The following is a 20,765-nucleotide window of genomic DNA, read 5'->3' as shown; positions in this document are numbered from 1 at the left end:
AGTGCTACAACACCTGATTATACTACTCAGCTGTTCATTGAGACCATGAATAGTAGAATCAGGTGTGGTACTGCATAAACCTGTAGTTTGTCAATAGCAGTTGTGGCCATCCCTGAATTGTATTTACAAAGTTGACTATCCATTTAGTTGTAAATTTGATATTTAGTTATAACTCACTTTTGTTTACAGGTATTGTAGTACTATGACTTTCTTCAGTAAATTATAAGGTACATTGTCATGTAAATAGTTAATGTGTACATGTTGATTATGTGTACATGTTGATTATGTGTGCATTTTCCAGGAGGTTGTTCAATTGTCTTAAAATCTAAGTAACACGATTAAAAAAATCCCCATCAAAATCTCTCAGTTTAAGCAAGAAATGTAAAGGTCATTATCCCTCTGAAGAGTATGAAATAGTCTGTTTGAGAAGGTTTGAATCCATAGCAACCTGCCTACACATACAGTAGTTTGAAGTACAATACCAATATAGCTACTGTAGTTGGTCAAAACCGTGTGCTGGAAAACCTTGGTATAGCATGGGTGGAGTAGGTATTGTGATGTTCATGTGAATTTCCTTTCTTTTTTGGCTTCAGACCAATGCCTATTCTCACTTAAATCGTAGTTTTTTGTTTGTAATATACAGGTAACTGCCAGAAACGCTTGAGTAAATGAGGGACACAAAGTATATTGAAAGAAGGTGCTTCCACACAGTTGTGGTTCCTGAGTTAATTAAGCAATTAAGAGGTTTAAAGTGTGTGGTGGGGGGGGGGGATGGAGAGGGGGAGGAAAGAAAGAAAGATGTTGGTTGGTTGGAAAGGGGGGAGAGTGAAGTTGAGAGGGGCAGAGAGAGATATAATGAGAGAAAGAGAGATGGAGAGAGTTAAAGAAACAACAGAAGGGAAAGAAAGAGAAGAAGGGAAAGAGAAGAAGAGAGAGAGAGAGATGACACAGAGAGAGAAGGCCCTTGAGCTCTCATAAAACTAGTGGCGCAGTAATCATGGTCTGTCTGTCTGATGGCTATTTGTACACTAGGTGGCACCATAAAACCACTGGAGACATGACTGGAATTTTAAACATCTGAACTCTCCATAGGCATACATCATTGACTCTCTCACAGCAGTGCTGTAGCATACCCTACACCAAGGGGGGGGGGGCCTGCCAGGCACTTCAATACGGCTTGCGAGACATTAAAAATGTAATTTCTCCCCAATTTTGTGGTATCCAATTGATAGATACAGTCTTGTCCCATCGCTGCAACTCCCGTACGGACTTGGGAGAGGCAAAGGTCAATAGCCGTGCATCCTCCGAAACACGACCCAGCCAAGCAGCACTGCTTTTTGACACAATGCCCGCCCGCTTAACCCAGAAGCCAGCCGCACCAATGTGTCAGAGGAAACACCGTACACCTGGCGACCGTGTCAGCGTGCATGCGCCCGGCCCGCCACAGGAGTCTCACAAGACAGGAGTCTTGTGCAATGAACCATAAACAATTGAACGTGTATTTATCTTGCTAGAGCACAATGGGACAATGAAATCTCAGCCTGCCGAACCCTCTCCTTACCCGCCCGACGCTGGGCCAATTGTGCGCCACCTCATGGGTCTCCCAGTCACGGCCAGGTGTGACACAGCCTGAGATCGAACCGGGGTCTGTAGTGACGCCTCAAGCACTGCGATGCAGTGCCTTAGACTGCTGCGCCACTCGGGAGGACCTCACGAATTGATTTTAACAAACAATTAGTCCCCCAAAAAATGTGGCCCTCCGTTGAATTTCAAAATCCCGATGTGGCCCTCGAGCCAAAAGGTTTTCCCACCCCTGCCCTACACTAAAACTTTTTACAGTTTGAATGGAATCCTAAAGGCTGCCTACAGATATAGGTCTATGCAGCAGCAATACATACAACTAAACTCAGCAAAAAAAGAAACGTCCCTTTTTTCAGGACCCTGTCTTTCAAAGATAATTTGTAAAAATCCAAATTTCTTCACAGATCTTCAATGTAAAGGGTTTAAACACTGTTTCCCATGCTTGTGCAATGAACCATAAACAATTAATGAACATGCACCTGTGGAACGGTCGTTAAGACACTAACAGCTTACAGACGGTAGGCAATTAAGGCCACAGTTATGAAAACTTAGGACACTAAAGAGGCCTTTCTACTGACTCTGAAAAACACCAAAAGAAAGATGCCCAGGGTCCCTGCTTATCTGCATGAACGTGCCTTAGGCATGCTGCAAGGAGGCATGAAGACTGCAGATGTGGCCAGGGCAATAAATTGCAATGTCTGTACTGTGAGCTGATCGTCCTCACAGTGGCAGACCACGTGTAACAACACCTGCACAGGATTGGTACATCCGAACATCACACCTGCGGGACAGGTACAGGATGGCAACAACAACTGCCCTAGTTACACCAGGAACGCACAATCTCTCCATCAGTGCTCAGACTGTCTGCAATAGACTGAGAGAGGCTGGACTGAGGGCTTGTAGGCCTTTTGTAAGTCAGGTCCTCACCAGACATCACCGGCAACAACGTCGCCTATGGGCACAAACCCACCGTCGCTGGACCAGACAGGACTGGCAAAAAGTGCTCTTCACTGACATGTCACGGTTTTGTCTCACCAGGGGTGATGGTTGGATTCACGTTTATCGTCGAAGGAATGAGCATTACACCGAGGCCTGTACTCTGGAGCGGGATCGATTTGGAGGTGGAGGGTCCGTCAAGGTTTGGAACGGTGTGTCACAGCATCATCGGACTGAGCTTGTTGTCATTGCAGGCAATGATATGGTACCCTTCCTGCAGGCTCATCCTGACGACTCTCCAGCATGACAATGCAACCAGCCATACTGCTCGTTTTGTGCGTGATTTCCTGCAAGACAGGAATGTCAGTGTTCTGCCATCGAAAAGCCCGGAGTTCAATCCCATTGAGCATGTCTGGGACCTGTTGGATCGAAGTGTGAGGGCTAGGGCCATTCCCCCCAGAAATGTCCGGGAACTTGCAGGCGCCTTGGTGGGAGAGTGGGGTAATATCTCACAGCAAGAACGGGCAAATCTGGTGCAGTCCATGAGGAGGAGATGCACTGCAGTACTTAATGCAACTGATGGCCACACCAGATACTGACTGTTACTTTTGATTTTGACTCCCCCTTTGTTCAGGGACACATTATTCCATTTCTGTTAGTCACATGTCTGTGGAACTTGTTCAGTCTATGTCTCAGTTGTTGAATCTTGTTATGTTCATACAAATATTTACACATGTTAAGTTTACTGAAAATAAACGCAGTTGGCAGTGAGAGGACGTTTCTTTTTTTTGCTGAGTTTATTATGCATGTAATCCTTTATGGAAAAACCACATGAATTCCACATGTGATCTTGTGTGAAGTTAATGTGATAACATGTGACAACATGTGAAGCAACATGTGATAACATGAAACTGCACATGACAACATGTGAGCATGTGTGGTAAATAATAAGTAGAATTCTGTGTTTTTACATGCAAAAGGGATTAATTTTGACAAAAATGCTTTATCTGCCTTAGCAATAAAAACTAGTTTAAGAATTCAATCATATATTTTATGGAAAATAAATGTTTCTATGTTTCTGAACGGTACACCACATTGCCTTGTTGACAAGATGACCGAGCGGAGAAGATTACTGTTCCATTTTAGAAGGGAGCTCCTCCCTCAACACGACCATAGCCGGGTGCACCGTGGCTCATGTTAATAGAATTCCCTCTATGTTTTCACACGTTTAGATTCATCAAATCAAAGCAAATTGTATTTGTCATATGCGCCAAATACAACCTTACAGTGAAATGCTTATTTACAAGCCCTTGACCAACAGTTCAGTTTTGAGAAAAATACCTAAAAAAATAAGAAATAAAGTAACAAATAATTAAAGAGCAGCAATAAAATAACAATAGTCAGGCTATATACAGGGGGAACCAGTACAGACTCAATGTGCGGGGGCACCGGTTAGTCGAGGTAATTGAGGTAATATATACATGTAGGTAGAGTTATTAAAGTGACTTATACATAGATAATAACAGAGAGTAGCAGCAGAATAAAAGAGGGGGGGGCAATGCAAGTACCCTTGAGCTCAGTACGGATGTTGCTTGTAATCAATGGCTTCTGGTTGGGGTATGTACGTACAGTCACTGTGGAGATGACATCATCGATGCACTTATTGATGAAGCCAGTGACTGATGTGGTGTACTCCTCAATGCCATCGGAAGAATCCCGGAACATATTCCAGACTGTGTTAGCAAAACAGTCCAGTAGCTTAGCATCTGCTTCATCTGACCACTTTTTTATTGACTGAGTCACTGGTGCTTCCTGCTTTAATTTTCGCCTGTAAGCAGGAATCAGGATAGAATTATGGTCAGATTTGCCAACTTGAGGGCGAGGGAGAGCTTTGTACGCATCTCTGTGTGTGCAGTAAAGGTGGTATAGAGTTTTCCCTCTGGTTGCACATTTACAAGTTGATAGAAATTAGGTAAAACGGATTTAGGTTTCCCTGCATTATAGTCCCCGGCCATTAGGAGTGCCGCCTCTGGATGAGCGTTTTCCTGTTTGCTTATGGCGTTATACAGCTCATTGAGTGCGGTCTTAGTGCCAGCATCTGTCTGTGGTGGTATGTAGACACCCACGAAAAATACAGATGAAAACTCTCTTGGTAGATAGTGTGGTCTACAGCTTATCATGAGATACTCTACCTCAGGCGAGCAAAACCTCGAGACTTCCATAGATATCATATAACAGCTGTGGTTTACAAATATACATAGACTGTCACCCATTCTCTTACCAGAGGCTGCTGCTGCAGTGTATAACCCGTCAGCTGTATGTTATCATCTTGTCGTTCAGCCACGACAGTGAAACATAAGATATTACAGTTTTTCATGTCCCGTTGGTAGGATATACAGTTGAAGACGGACGTTTACATACACCATAGCCAAATACATTTAAACTCAGTTTTTCACAATTCCTGACATTTAATCCTAGTAAATATAACTGTCTTAGGTCAACTGTCTTAGGTCAGTTAGGAACACCACTTTATTTTAAGAATGTGAAATGTCAGAATAATAGTAGAGAGAATGATTTATTTCAGATGTATTTTCTTTCATCACATTCCCAGTGGGTCAGAAGTTTACATACACTCAGTTAGTATTTGGTAGCATTGCCTTTAAATTGTTTAACTCAGGTCAAACGTTTCGGGTAGCCTTCCACAAGCTTCCCACAATAAGTTTTGTGAATTTTGGCCAATTCCTCCTGACAGAGCTTATGTAACTGAGTCAGGTTTGTAGGCCTCCTTGATTGCACACGCTTTTTCAGTTCTGCCCACAAATTTTCTATAGGATTGAGGTCAGGGCTTTGTGATGGCCACTCCAATACCTTGACTTTGTTGTCCTTAAGGCATTTTGCCACAACTTTGGAAGTATGCTTGGGGTCATTGTCCATTTGGAAGACCCATTTGCGACTAAGCTTTAACTTCCTGACTGATGTCTTGAGATGTTGCTTCAGTATATCCACATACTTTTCCTACCTCATGATGCCATCTATTTTGTGAAGTGCACCAGTCCCTCCTGCAGCAAAGCACCCCCACAACATGATACTGCCACCCCCGTGCTTCACGGTTGGGATGGTGTTCTTCGGCTTGCAAGCGTCCCCCTTTTCCCTCCAAACATAACGATGGTGATTATGGCCAAACAGTTCTATTTTTGTTTCATCAGACCAGAGGACATTTCTCCAAAAAGTACAATCTTTGTCCCCATGTGCAGTTGAAAACCGTAGTCTGGCTTTTTTATGGCGGAGTAGTGGCTCCTTCCTTGCTGAACGGCCTTTCAGGTTATTTCGATATAGGACTCATTTTACTGTGGATATAGATACTTTTGTACCCGTTTCCTCCAGCATCTTCACAAGGTCCTTTGCTGTTGTTCTGGGATTGATTTGCACTTTTTTAAATACTTTTTTTGTACTCATCTCTAGGAGACAGAATGCGTCTCCTTCCTGGGCGGTATGACGGCTGCGTGGTCCCATGGTGTTTATACTTGCGTACTATTGTTTGTACAGATGAGCGTGGTACTTTCAGGCGTTTGGAAATTGATTCCCAAGGATGAACCAGACTTGAGGAGGTCTTGGCTGATTATTTTCCTAAGGAATGTAGTTAAGTAAAAGTAGTCAAACATATTGCTAGTAAAGTACAGATACCCCAAAAAACTACTTAAGTAGTACTTTAAAGTATTTTTACTTAAGTACTTTACACCACTGACTTATATGTAAGCTGAAAACACTGTATGTGAAAAGCACTGTGTGTATCATAACGACACATTTTTGTTGACACGTGAAGTGTTCCAAAAACACATAAATTCACATGTGAAATGTCACATGTGGAGTGTTCCAAAAACACGTTTTCATATTCGAAATGTCATATATGAAGTGTTCCAAAAACAAATTGGCGAGTTCAAATCCATTACATGTGAAATCATGTGCTTTTTCCGTAAGGGATTGCATGCGGATGTATCCAAATCTAAATGGTGATGTGGTTTAATAAATACTGCAATGTGATGCCACAGCTGTATGCCTATATTGTCATTACATGCATCACCTGTGATGATCCAGTGAACCCTCTGAACTCTCCTGGACTGGATTCAGGCAAGCTATGTATTTGTTTATGGATAAAACTGTAGCTTAAAATACTTAATATTTGAGATCTATTAATGGAAATGATAAAATATGAACAGATTCATGCCCCGTTACTGTTGGGCTGTCATCCATTGAATTTATCTCCCTTTCTCTCTTTTTATTCTGAATTCACCTTCAACCTCGATCTCTGAGAATGCGCCAACACCAGCCTATTTTACTATTCTTCTATTAAGCGAACCCAGAGCCTAGTGTTGGCGCACTTCGAGTCTAGGACATTTTATTCTCTCTGAAACATATTTTAGAGCATAGAACCTATTCCCTCGCAGAGGAAAAGCTTTCCATAAACATACCTAGGCTGATTACACTTCTCTCACCACAATCTCCCTTTGCAGTCACTTATGTGAGAGTGCGCGCGCGCGCTCACACACACACACACCGCGCAGTCACGGGGAGACACACTCACACCACTCTGCACCTATGTGCTGTGTTTAGTTAAGATTGCCTTTTCTAAAATGACCCGGTCGTGCTAGGAATGATCTCATGGTTATCCGGGTACACTAATCGTATTTTGATTGGCTTTATCACGCTTTCTCGTTATCCTGCACCAACGCTTACAACACCAACACCACCAGTCTTCCTGTCTCAGATGAACCTTGTATTTGACTAATGGGGGCGCACGCTAGATTGTGTGCTATGTGCCCGCGCATCGTCCCTGGCGAGAACGATGAGAACTCACTGTACGAGCGTGATGATACCCTAGGCTACTACAGTTCCACGGGTTGTCCTGTTTTGTTATTTAGGTTATGCATTCATCGCCATAAATACATGCGATCACAGCATATGAAAAGCACAAACAAATTGAATGCTTATCACTATATTGTTATTAAACGACAAACTGTTGGATTATTGTCATCTCGATCTGCATTTTGTGTGACGCGAGACACCGTATCATAACATTCTTAGCATCTCCCGTTCCCGCCTCTTGATATAGACGCGCTCTCTCGCTCTCTCTCTCTGGTTGTATCTATCTCTCTCTCTCTTTCTCGCTCTCGCTCTCTCTGATTGTCTATCTCGCTCTCTTTCTCGCTCTCGCTCTCTCTGATTGTCTATCTCTCTCTCTTTCTCGCTCTCGCTCTCTCTGATTGTCTATCTCTCTCTCTTTCTCTCTCTCTTTCTCGCTCTCTCTCTCTCTCTGGTAGTCCTGGTGATAACGAGATAAAGAAGCCGAACAACACTGAAGCCAAAAGACAGAGGGATGAGATAGAAACGGTTGGAGCAAGAATCTGTACTCATTATAGCCTAATTATTAAATTAATTGGAACATAGCCTATATATTGACTAATAGCCTAGCAAAGCCATAAGATGCGTCTTTCGTGATATCTTCACGGATCTTTTGATCAGCCTATTTTTTTATTTTTTTGGTACTCAGACTGCGCTTTTTCGGTGTCGTTGAACTAGATAGACAAGTCCTCTGTTTTTTTTTCTTGTAATTATTGATTTCTGACGCCGCCAACCTGAAGTTCATCGTTATCATCTTGGCCGCCGGGATGGTGGCCTTCGTTGGAGCAGTCATCTGCATCATCGCCGCGGTCCATACCGGATCCGCTGCCAAATCGCCCCAGCAGCCTGTGGTAGACAACCAGTCGCATTCACCAGACGCTGGAGTGCAGCAGACTTTCCCCGGGGGCTCCGTGGCGCGAGCGGGTCCACTGGGCGCTCTCCATGGTTCTGAAACGCAGGACGGAGAAGCGCCCACCTTCTTCCACGTCCCCAGCGGCTCAGACGGCATTGGTGGAACTAGGCAGGTTAGCCGACTTATCTGCACCCCAGTCCCCGCCGGAGAATGCAACCCCAAAAACTTTCAGCAACAAGCCGACAACCCGTCGCTGTTCGCCGGTGAGGACTGGGGATACCTCCGTACCACGGCAGAGGAACTCAAACAGACAGTTCTCCAGCAGAAGGACCAGATTATCACCGACCAGCGGACCATTAGGGATCTGTCAGGCAAGCTTTCGGAGTGTGAGAGCGGAATAGAGGGGCGTAGAGGCCCGGAGAGTAGCGCGGGGCTCTGGGGAGGTAAGAGGGTAGATGAGGGCCGGCTCATGGTCCGGGACAGTGCTCCGTCGTCGTCTGTGGCACAGCTGCTCACCGCTCAGGCTGTAGATGAGCTGGAACAGGCTATCGTTCAGATGAAAGACCGCATAGAGAAACTGGAGGTAAGGGGGAATGGGAGAAACATGTGTCATGTCTGTTGGTGTTGAATTCCACTATCACATATCTTTATTTTAAACGAACTGTTATTGTATCTTTAAATAAAGCAGTGAATAGACTAATTCTGCCCCTCTTGCGAGTAAGTTGACCTGCTTGGCAGACCTCGATAGCACAATTTCTACTCACGTCTCTGATGGCAGTATGTCGGTGTGGGTGTGGCTACGTGGTTTTACGGTTTAATTGAGACCATTTCCAGTTAATAGAATCAGGGACAGGATGTCGATCAGGTTAGATGACCACCAACAGGTAACTGCCAAAATAAAGGAAACACCAACATAAAGCGTTGGACCACCACAAGCCGCCAGAACAGCGCCAATGAGTCTTGGCATAGATTCTACAAGTGCCTGGAACTCTGTTGGACAGATGCGACATCATTCTTCCACAATAAATTCATTTCGTGTTTTGTTGATGGGAAACGCTGTCATAGGTGTTGCTCCAGAATCTCCCATAAGTGTTCCAATGGGTTCACATCTGGTGACACACACACACACACACACACACACACACACACACACACACACACACACACACACACACACACACACACACACACACACACACTTTAAACTTCAAACTTCCTATGCTCCTTTGAGCCCCCATCTATCAAAGTCACTGAGATCTATTTTTGTAGACATGGTTAAAATAATGGTTAGTGCTATCCAGGATACTTGGGACATCCCTACCCTAACCTTAATCCCTACCCTTACCATAGTCCTAACTTTACCATAACCCTTACCTAACCCTGAACTTAACCCTGACCTAAACCATTTTACATTTCAACTTCAAGGGGTTAATGTCAAAGTCCCAAGGATCCCGGATAGCAAGGACTTCAAATAATGGGCAACTGGGCATATTTATACATGACCCTAAGAATGGGATGTTAATTGCTTAATTAACTCAGGATCCACACCTGTGTGAAATCACCTGCATTCAATATACTTTATATCCCTCATTTACTCAAGTGTTTCCTTTATTTTGGCAGTTACCTGTATATCAATGTCTAACTTATTGTCCCTGAAAATGTATTAGATGCATTATATTAAAATTGATTAGATGCATTACATTCGACTTAGCAATAGCTTATTAGAGTTCAAAACAATGTTGAGGAACCAATCAGTTACTTCACCAAAATCTATTTACATATTTTGGCATCATTTGTTGCTATTGCACCATTACGATGTCTTCTCAACCTGCTTCACAACTCAAGTTAAATTTAGCCAATTTGATTAATGGAAATCCCAAAACAAGAACGTTGTAGGATAATTGATTAGCCCTAATCTACAGACACAGGAGAAATGTGTTATTCCAGCCACCTCTGCTTCCCAATATAACTAACCCAGGGGAGAAGAGGAGGGGTGGAGGAGGGAGGGGAGGGTAGAGTAATACGAAGCTGCTTTATAGCTGCCTGCCAAGCAACATGTGATGTACAACACCATTTCTTCTGGAGAAAATATCATAAATTATTCATCCGACCAGTTACCTATATTTGTCAAGAGGAAGCACAGTTCCCGCTCAGCCCAGTCAAAACTGTTCGCTGCTCTAGCACCCCAATGGTGGAACAAGCTCCCTCACGACGCCAGGACAGCGGAGTCAATCACCACCTTCCGGAGACACCTGAAACCCCACCTCTTCAAGGAATACCTGGGATAGGATAAAGTAATCCTTCTAACCCCCCCCTTAAAAGATTTAGATGCACTATTGTAAAGTGGTTGTTCCACTGGATATTATAGGTGAATGCACCAATTTGTAAGTCGCTCTGGATAAGAGCGTCTGCTAAATGACTAAAATGTAAATGTAAATGTAAGAGCAGAGACCATCATGTTCTTTTTGCAGCCTCTGCCTAGCACACTACTATTATACTATATCAGTGGTGTACCTTTGTATCAGTGGTTCCCAACCGTCTTTGGTCACTGAACCTCCAGTCACGTTGGAACTGATCTTAACAAACCATAACACATTTACTCCATGTGGAAAGGTGAGGTACCTTCACGGGTACTAGTACCTCATGTTGAGAACCACTGCTCTGTGTGTAGCTTACAGCATGTGCCTCACTGTAAATAAGATGTAGCATTGTCTGTGTGTCTATTTGACTGCACTTCGTTTTGCTGCGGTTGTAGTGTTTTTTTTTCTTGGCTGACTAATGACTGAGAGGACCTGTAATTACTTGTTTTCCCGGCACTTTTTCTGTTTTTCGCTGCACATAATTGATTATGCATAATTCAAAAATGTTAAAAACTCCAGAGATTAGAGTGCTTATCTAACGCGAAGGCCCACATTAATCACAGCACATTAAAAAGTGTGAGTGCAGCTCTAAAAACCGAACTGGCTTCCAGTGTTGCGTTCGAGACTGCCTGAAGTGAAACCGATTCAAGACCAAGACTGGAGAAAATTGAGTCAGAGTCAAGACCAAGATCGGGGGGAGACCGAGTCATGACCGAGACCAGAAAAATTTGTCCAATTCAAGACCATGATTTCATTTAGTCAAATCGCCATCATAATAAGAGTTCAAAATGTCCACTATTTCTGTCTTCGTATTTTAGATGAACACAAGGATTTCTTAGACATTCAGAATGGTAAAAAAATGCATGCTGAGGGCAAATAGAGCCACTCTACAAATTATTACTAATCCAAACACAGTGGGGAACAATGAGGGCCTTCTACGCCTTCAGAGAAGGATTTATAAAATAATAATAACAAAAAATCTAATTTTATTATTATTTTCAATTATGTTCTGATTTATTTCTGTTCAGTTTTTGTTGGAAAGGAAAGGGTTAACACCGCAGAGAAAAACATATTCAATCAGGATTTTTCTTTGGTCATCTCTGGGGCTAGCTAGGTCAGCCATTGTCTAGGCCATCAGAACCTAGATAGAAGGCATCTGCCATTCAACTGTATTAGGGCAACATTTTGGAGTGACAGTGGAATCAACAAATCACATTTTGACTTGTAATCGGTGGGATCGTTTTAACAAAAAAATGTCTCTTCTCACAGGCCAACGTGCAATAGCAAGCAATAGTTTTCCCACCGTCTAGCTTGCTATCTTTTGTTGTAGACTAATTTGCAGCAGCTGTTATCGAAGAGGATGTTGTTGCAAATGTTTTATTTTATTTAACTAGGCAAGTCAGTTAAGAACAAATTCTTATTTACAATGACAGCCTACCCCGGACAACACTGGGCCAATTGTGTGCCGCCCTATGGCACTCCCAATCATGTCCGGTTGTGATACAGCCTGGAATCAAACTAAGGTCTGTAGTGACACCTCTAGCACTGAGATGCAGTACCTTAGACCGCAGCGCCACACAGGAGATTCTCCCTTTTCAAGAATAACTTTCAACAAGAAGTTAACCTTTTACTGCAGTGGGCTAAATCAGGGTCACAAAGAGTGATTCTTGGTAGTCAAACAAATCTACTTTGAAACAAAAGTATACACCTCATACACACTGTCAAAAAATATAGAGTTGAAATGTATAAAATGTTTTGTTTGCATCCCGATATTACACTTTACTGTATGTACACCACAGAAGACTGAAATATAACAAAACTGTTTGACATAGAAACACCGGATTGTAGTAAAAAAAAAAAAACTTCATTAATTATGAAATTAGGACAAATATTAATAGCATTCCACCCATGAGGCCAAAGAGGGCGCTTTTGGTCATTGACTGCAGGAAAGGGTTCTTTCAAATGATCATCATCTGGTAAGTGGAACTGTGTTTTTTTGTAATAATAATGTATTCTTTTTCTGTTTTGCTCAATCTGATTGGGTGGGCCTGGCTCCCCAGTGGATGGGCCTGTGTCCACCCAGGCCCACTCATGCCTATGGCCCTGATGCAAACAGCTCATGATGACTGTATTGCACATCACAAATAATCTACAAACCAAGACTTCGGACCAAACTTTTTCAGTACCTGGTTTGCATACCCATTGTTGCCTTAGTTAGCATTTACTAGTAGATATGTTGAAACGTCTGTCCTACCCTAGCCTACCGGCTACCGATGTCATTCTTATGTGAGCTGCTCCATGATTAAACCAGTTGACAGCTGCACACTCCTGCTGCCTGCAGATGATATTCCTCTGAAACAAGGCTCTGTGTGCTGAGCGCATGTAAATATATTTCACCTGCTTTGCAATTGTGTAGGCTACATTTTGCATGATTTTACTATTGTACTACATAATTGATCATTTGTATACCTCCACTGCACTGGTATCCCTCCCTCCCACATCTCCCACACTCCCTCTTCCCACACTCCCTCTTCCCACACTCCCTCCCATGAAGTCAGATATCGGACCGCTGGCGTTCCCTCACAACCACACGGATGCAGCAACTGCGGTGACTTCAAGAGGGGCAGGTGGTGGTGGGCTCTCTGAGGCCCCTGATGGTTGGGGTGAGGCAGGGCCAGTGGGGCAGGCCGGGGCAGGGGATGGACCAGAGCAGTGGCCACGGGTGGAGGATCTGGAGGGAGAGCTTGAGAGGAAGCTGGAACTCCTGGAGAAGGAGAGGAAGGCCCTGCGAAAGGAATCCCAAAGACACAGGCAGGAGATTGACCAGGGGATCAACTCCCTACACCACCGCATTGCTGGCCTGGAGGAGGGTGAGAGAAGGGGCAGAGGGTTAGGTGTAAGAGAAGATCAATGGTCATGAGTGATACTCATACCTGAATGATATTAATTGATATGGTGGGGGAGGTTATGAGTGGGGGACAATGAACCATAAATGATCTACCAGAAAGTTAACTTATTATCAATCTATGAAAATGACTTCAACACATTATGACACAGAATAAGAAAAAAAGAACACAACAAGAAAAAAATAAAAGTGGAAGTATCATAGAACAGAGATGAGATATCCTGGGGGCAGGAAGGAAGTCAAACGTGTGATGTAACCATTGCATAAACCCCCAAAAGACAGTACAAAGTCCTAATAAGAGAAGTCTATTCAACATTCCCCCTACCGAATTACCTCATTACTCAAATACTCTTTTCCTCCCTCTCTATTTCTCCACCCATACCTCCTTACCCCAGGACTCTCAGAGTACACCTACCCCGAGGGCTACAAGCTGTCCTTCCCAACGCGTACCAACTATATGTACGCAGTGGTACAGCACCCCATCCCTGAGCTGCGTGCCTTCACCGTGTGCCTCTGGCTGAGACCCGCCGAGGGGGGCATCGGCACCCCTTTCTCCTACGCTGTGGCGGAGCAGCCCAACGAGCTAGTTCTGCTGCAGGGCATGCACACCCCTGTGGAGCTGCTCATTAACGACAAGGTAATGGAGGAAACAGAGTAGCAGTATTTTAGGGCACACTGTGTTAGACACATTACAATTTAATCTGTAGCTATAACAGTACCTGGGAGCTTACTGTGGAATGATGTCTATGACCAAAATGCCACTCTATTCCCTATGTAGTGCACTACTTTTGACCAGACCCATGGTCAAAAGTAGTGCTCTACATAGGGAATAGGATGCCATTTGGGACAGAGACAAAGCACCGTTTAGGCTAGAGCTGGGAGTATAGTGTAGATTAGCATGATGTCATTATGGTAATACAATGCCTGGAAGGCATAGAGAGCTACCTAGCTGGCTGTGCCCTTGAGGAAGTGCAGTCCGTGCCTTTGAGAAAGTAATGCTGCAGTCCCCAAATGTTACTGTAATAAAATAACTGCCTTAATGTATTCCAGGGGGATATTTGTTTAATGTCTCCATACAGTGGGTTAAGCATCAAGATATCAGCACTTTAAAAGCACACTATTTTATCTAATATAATATTGAGTTTTAGTCTAGGATACTCTGTACAACACATGGTTTAGGGTCAGTACTAAGAACCACTTCATCGTATGATTGATTGTCCATTGATTTGCTGTTGTTGCCATTTGAAATACTTAATTTGCACTCCAATATAGTCTGCGGTATCACTGCAATACCTGTAGTATAGCACTAACACTCATACTAACCCGCACTGTTGTCCTCCCACCCCTAGGCGGCGGAGTTACCTCTGAACCTGTCCCGGGGCAGCTGGCACCACATCTGTGTAAGCTGGAGCCAGAGAGGCGGGGCGTGGCAGGCCTACCAGGGGGGCAAGCTGAGAGGAGAGGGGCAGGGCCTGGCAGCCTGGCACCACATCAGGCCTGGGGGAGTCCTCATCCTGGGGCAGGAACAGGTAAGACCTGGATGGGTTGGTATTTTGGTGAGGCCAGGAGTGATGGGTGGAAGAGACCGCAACAGCATAGACCTATAGGGGGTTGTTGTTTTTAAAGGAGAACTTATTTTATTGTTCATTGAGATATAGACACAGGGGTGAAATGAAAGGGGGCAGATGAGCGGAACATGCAGATTTGAAGTGGTGGACTTGAACATCAAACCCCAGTCTCTCAGGGCAATGCCAAGTACCGGAGTTACCACTAGACCAAACTCTGAAACATCCCTTCCTCTTTTCACCCCTTTCACTTCTCCACCTCCTTCTTCCTGTAGGATACTCTGGGCGGACGTTTCGACTCGTCCCAGGCCCTGGTGGGGGAGCTATCCCAGTGGAACGTATGGGAGCGGGTCCTGACCCCCAGCGAGGTGTCCAGCCTGGCCCACTGCAGCCAGCACAGCCCCCAGCCAAAGGGTAATGTGGCCCCCTGGACCAACCGGGAAGTAGAGGTGTTCGGAGGAGCCATCAAGGTGCCCAAGGAGCCCTGCGCTGCCAAACGCATCAACACCCCACTGTGAGGGGAAGGAAGCCAGGGACCTTATTCACAAACCATCTCAGAGTAGGACTAGTGATCGGGGAACAATCAATACAGTTACATATTGCAATACTATTTTGGACAATATTATAGCGCTACTTTTTGTTAATGTTGCTAGGTAGCGTTAGCTAGCGCTAGTCAGCTATGCCTGCGCCAAAAATCCGTTTTTGTTGTTGCTCTCCATCTTCTTTTTAAATAGAGGCAACATGTTTTCAATGCTTTTACTTCCATGACTGATCAAAACTCATTTTCTCATGCTCTCCTGTCTCTCTGCAGCAGACGTATAGAGAGCAATAGCTTTGGAACATCAAATTGCAATAAAATCGCAGTATCGAATCAAAATACATATAGAATTGTGAGAATCACAATACATATCGTATTGTCACCTAAGTATCGTGATAATAGTCGTGAGATCCCTGGCAATTCCCAGCCATAAGTAGGACTGTACATGTCATATTATACATGTAATCTTATTTATTATGATCTAATAGGCAAAGCTGATCTTTCATCAGCATTCCTACTTTGAGACTGAGAGCCCTGAGCTGTGTTCAGTAGGGCAAAACATTGTGGAGGTAACATATTTCTATCTGAACGACTTGTTATGTAGAACAGCAGGAATGCCTAACTGACATGTAGATTAAGGAATCATGGGAGCTCTATTCATCACATTTCTATCCGCAACGTTCAGTATATTGTGCATTGTGAATTTGTGAAGTAAATTGACGGGTGGAGTGAGGGTGAAAGGGAGTAAGGGAATAGGGGAATGAAGCACTTTGTTAGAAGTGGGAGTAACACTGGTTTCGTAACTACTCATAAAGACTATTTATCCCTCAAGGGGAAATGTTGTTTTGCTTTGCACGTTTTATTTATCTATGTTTTACATCTATTGTTGGTGAAGTTTATTCAGAGCTACAGGACAGAGAGTGGGTAGGCTAGGCATACGTACTTCTACATTTGAACTGCTGCTTTGGACTTGGTCTGTGGCCAGGCACTAGGCCCTAGGAGCCCATTTTGTTTTCTTAATAGGAGCTAAAAATTTGGGATCTATAGCGTTCTCTATCCTCTGACTTGTGTCTAACTGAAGGGGATAACTCAAGTGTACATTATGATTTTATACAACATTTTATATGCAGACATTAAGAACACACAATCGTGTCTGTATAGCATTGATTTGTTAAATCATTTTTTTTTGTCTCGACTTGTTTCAAAACAGCATTCTTACGGTCTCTCTATTCATATCCCTTCTCGTTAATATTTGTATAAATAGTCTGTATCTTAGTAATACAGCATGGCTAATCATTCCCTAGGACTAATAAGAACTACAGATATAGAGATATTACCTCATTTAAATTCAATAACTGTATCCAGTAATGCGAATGTGTGGCTTGAATTGATCCAGAAAAGATGTCTTAGACTTTGTCAGTGGCATTACTCAAGCTTATTGGTTAACTTTGTTGCACAATATGGTATAGCACAAGGTTTGATACTTTCTAGACCACCAGAATAGGTATTGGTACCAAGTTGTACTGAAATGTATAAACTGTGTTATTTATATAATGCTTTTATATTCAATGTAAAAAAGCTATAGAAATAACAATGGGTTTAAATGTGTCGTTATACTGCATACATGTATTCATTTTACGTATCAGTGCACATCCATATTTAATTCAATGTATGAAATCCCCTTTGATCTTCTACACCTTGTGACGTGCGGTGAGGTCTGAGGCCATTCTACTGAGACTCATAAAGGCTCATAAAGCTGGGTTTATCGGTATGACACGATCACAAAGATGACCATCAGACAACCACAACCAACCATCAAACAGCAGCAGATAGGCGGCGCAACCATTAGACACGCTTTCACAGGCTTTAATCGCTTGTGCCCCACGCAACTGCCCTGCGCGAATAGGCGACTTTCAGCACCACAGACAGCGACCCAAATCCTAGCGAGTAGGTCTACTTGTAGACAGCGCTACACACACAAAATGCCTAGTAGTCAGCACTACTGATTGAGATATATACTTGCACTTCTATGGTCTATGTGGTAGACATGTAATGTCATTAGACATGTAATGTCATAATAGTAGACAGCGCAACTGTTTACCTGTAAACAAAGTACGTTAGTCTATCCTTCTGGGTAAAGATGTCAGTGACTGAACTGTAAAACTCCTCCCTGTTGGCCCTCAGTTTTAAAAGTCTCTTGGTCTCAATGTGATGGAGATGATGGCAAGGGATGAGAGTCGTGCTTGATCGCTCTGGTTTTCGACTGTATGTCTTTATCCGTTTTCAGTGCAGAAAATGACTTCCCAATGGATGCTGCTGTGGCTGTTATGGTGAGGATCAGCTGCAGTAACTTTGTTGCCTTGTGACAGTCTGTGTCAGGTCACGCTGTAACAAAAAGCTGATGAGCTGTCCAGGTGATTTGTCTGGTATCATTTGTGAACTGTACAATCCAACAAGATCAGCCTTAAGTCTAACAAAAGTACTTGGCATATTTAGACAGGCTCTTGTTTGCTGGTGTCAAATTTTTGTGACATTGTTTCACATTTTTTGCAGTCCACTAAGCCAAGGAAATTAAGTTCACCAAAGTGGTCAAGCCTGGCTCTCATCTGAACATTGATATTGTCCAGTATGTTGTTGTTGATTTGCCCCCTCTCTACTCTGATTGGCTGTTTACTACGAGTTTCGCTTCGTGCCAGGCCCAGATCATTGCATTTCTGCTCGAATCACTCATAGAAACGATCAAAGTTGTGCCGCTGCCATCCCAGTGCTTTCATTGTGTCACTGATCTGGGAATGGCAGACACCCATATCCATCAATTTGTTCTGCAGAACACAAGAGCGGATCAGTTTCCTTGAAAATCCCATCTTAGGTCATGAGCAAAAAGGAAACACGGTGGCGGTCTCTAGATGGGTTGCTAACTGTTGTGGTGGAATTATTGTAATCAAAAGGAGAGACTTTTAAGATTTCTTCAAAACAATCAAACTTTATTATTTAATTAGTGCAATAATGGAGCTGGTCGGTAATCACCCCTGGAGGTGATCACTGAGAACTCAATGAGCTTGTAGAGACCAGTGTTTGGCCCCCCCAACTCCATACTGGAGCCACGTCTCCATGGTACCGTGTAGAACAGAAACATTAACTCATGCTCTGGAATGCGGTATCCCCAAAGACATTTGTAAATCTTCCAGAGGCCCATCCTCAGTAGAACACACACAGATGAGCATTCTAACAACCCCTTATTCTGTTGCATAAAACAACCATTTGATGCAATAACAGAATTATAACATCATCTTGTAATTTCCATCATACTGTAAAAAAAAATCAATAAAGGAATGTAATAGTTCCACATAGTGGCACCTAGGCCTGGCTGATGTGCTGGCACTCTCATCGTTGCCGCAAAATGCCAACTTCATGTTTACCTAGGTAGCATGCTGTAACATTTATTAGCTAGGGCTTTCAAAATGTCACGGTTCTCTTTTACCTTTGCATTGTGCATGTTGATGTTCAATCTCCGTTGTTCATTCAATGCCAGATCTATCCGCCAGCTGCCAAATATCTTAAGCGCTATCTGGCTTTGGATGTGAGACAGGTTTCTCATAGACAAATTGTTCAAGTCGCAGTAACCGACTCTTGTCCACACGCTGTCGCTGGTGCAGAACAGCAGGCAGGGGAAGCAGTAGAGTCGGCTGCTAGCATTGCAGCCACAGAGCCAGTCTTTCTGTTGATACCACTCAGATTGAAATGATCGTGTTCTTTTCTGTCCCTTCTTTAGATGTAGGTCTCTAAACTCAGGTGTTGGTCTTCACACCGTTTCGCTAGAAAACTATTTCAGATGCAATGTGTTAGCCATCCTAATCAGCTTACTTTAGCTAGAAGTAAAATGAATATAACCACCAAAAGGCAGCAGATAATGTGTGTGACATCCATAGGCAGGGGCGAGCTCTGACTATCCTCTTGCAAAGTTTATTGATAACATTTCTATTTATTTATTTTTCATTACTTCTTTTTTCATTCATTTCCACACTGCCTACCCTGACCGCACGTCACTGTCGCTGCCCCTGGTTATGACTTAGTGGCAAGTGCCTGTCTGGGTATCTTTACCCATATTAAAGTAATGTCTATTCATTTCTCTGCTGAAGTTATGATTCCAACATCATTTTGCCGTCTGATCAGTGTTTTGCCTGCCTCTGGTCTGTTCGGCTTATGTCTGCACTTCTATGGTCTATGTGATGTTGTGGCAAACTGTACCGCTTAGAAAATTAATAAACCAGATATTTTCTCTATTAACCAAACAATGTCTTATAGCCGGTGTTTGGAAAATTACTCTTTGTATTACCTGTATTTTTTAACAGGTTTTTACTTCATGTGTAGGTCGATGTTTAGGCAAATTTGGCATCTTTGTCTTTTTCCTCTCTTTTCCTGTCAGAGTTGGTATACTCTATGTGTGTTTATGTCCTTGTCTTCACTGGTTTTGAAATGCACAGCCAGAAAAGCTCAAATAGCCAAAAGTAAAGTCTATTTCGAATGTGAGTACTGTGTATTTCCTTTCTTTTCCTCTCTGTCAACTAATAACCTACTACATCTCACCCAGTTTCAACATTATTGATTATAATGTCAGCCTTAGATGGTGGCTATAACACATGAATAGGAAATTATATTCAATGATCTTCACTGTGCATGTTCTCCATGTGATTGCATGTCTTTGGACTTTGCGTGCAGATTAGCTACTATGTGTGTGTTAGGTTACTTAGTGACCATCCTGTTACTCACTGACACACAAACCCTCGCACTGCTGCCAGTCACATCCTGTGCTGTCCAGGACACACGCCACAGGCTCAATTTAAAACACCACTGCTCCAAACACACTGAATTGTACACACACACACATGCACGCACACACGCACGCACGCACGGCACACACACACACACACACACACACACATTCAGCATCAGTTTGAAGCCTTTTCTTCAAGCCACAGGTGCTTGAATAGGGCAGGGTCAATGGAAACCTGAGATGGGTACAGGATATGGAAAAACACAACACAGGATGATCGAAAAATATATAGCTTTTACTACAAAGAATCAGTGTATACATTTATGAATATGGCTGTAGTCTGGTAAGTGCAAT

At 43.3% G+C, this 20,765-nt stretch overlaps 1 protein-coding gene across 1 annotated transcript; it reads left to right on the top strand.

Annotated features, from left to right (window-relative positions):
* Positions 1 to 8,126: 8,126 nt before the first annotated feature.
* Positions 8,127 to 20,167, top strand: LOC106600900 (neuronal pentraxin receptor; the record flags this gene model as incomplete). Its single annotated transcript, XM_014192665.2, has 5 exons — positions 8,127 to 8,852; positions 13,184 to 13,499; positions 13,930 to 14,171; positions 14,884 to 15,063; positions 15,375 to 20,167. Coding segments are annotated over 5 exons (1,707 nt in total), but the record flags the coding sequence as incomplete, so codon positions are not given.
* Positions 20,168 to 20,765: the final 598 nt, after the last annotated feature.

Source organism: Salmo salar, chromosome ssa03 (assembly GCF_905237065.1).
Source record: "Salmo salar chromosome ssa03, Ssal_v3.1, whole genome shotgun sequence".
In the NCBI taxonomy this organism is placed as follows: domain Eukaryota; kingdom Metazoa; phylum Chordata; class Actinopteri; order Salmoniformes; family Salmonidae; genus Salmo; species Salmo salar.
The sequence above is the reverse complement of the archived record's forward strand: the minus strand, read 5'-3'. Positions and strand labels throughout refer to the sequence as shown.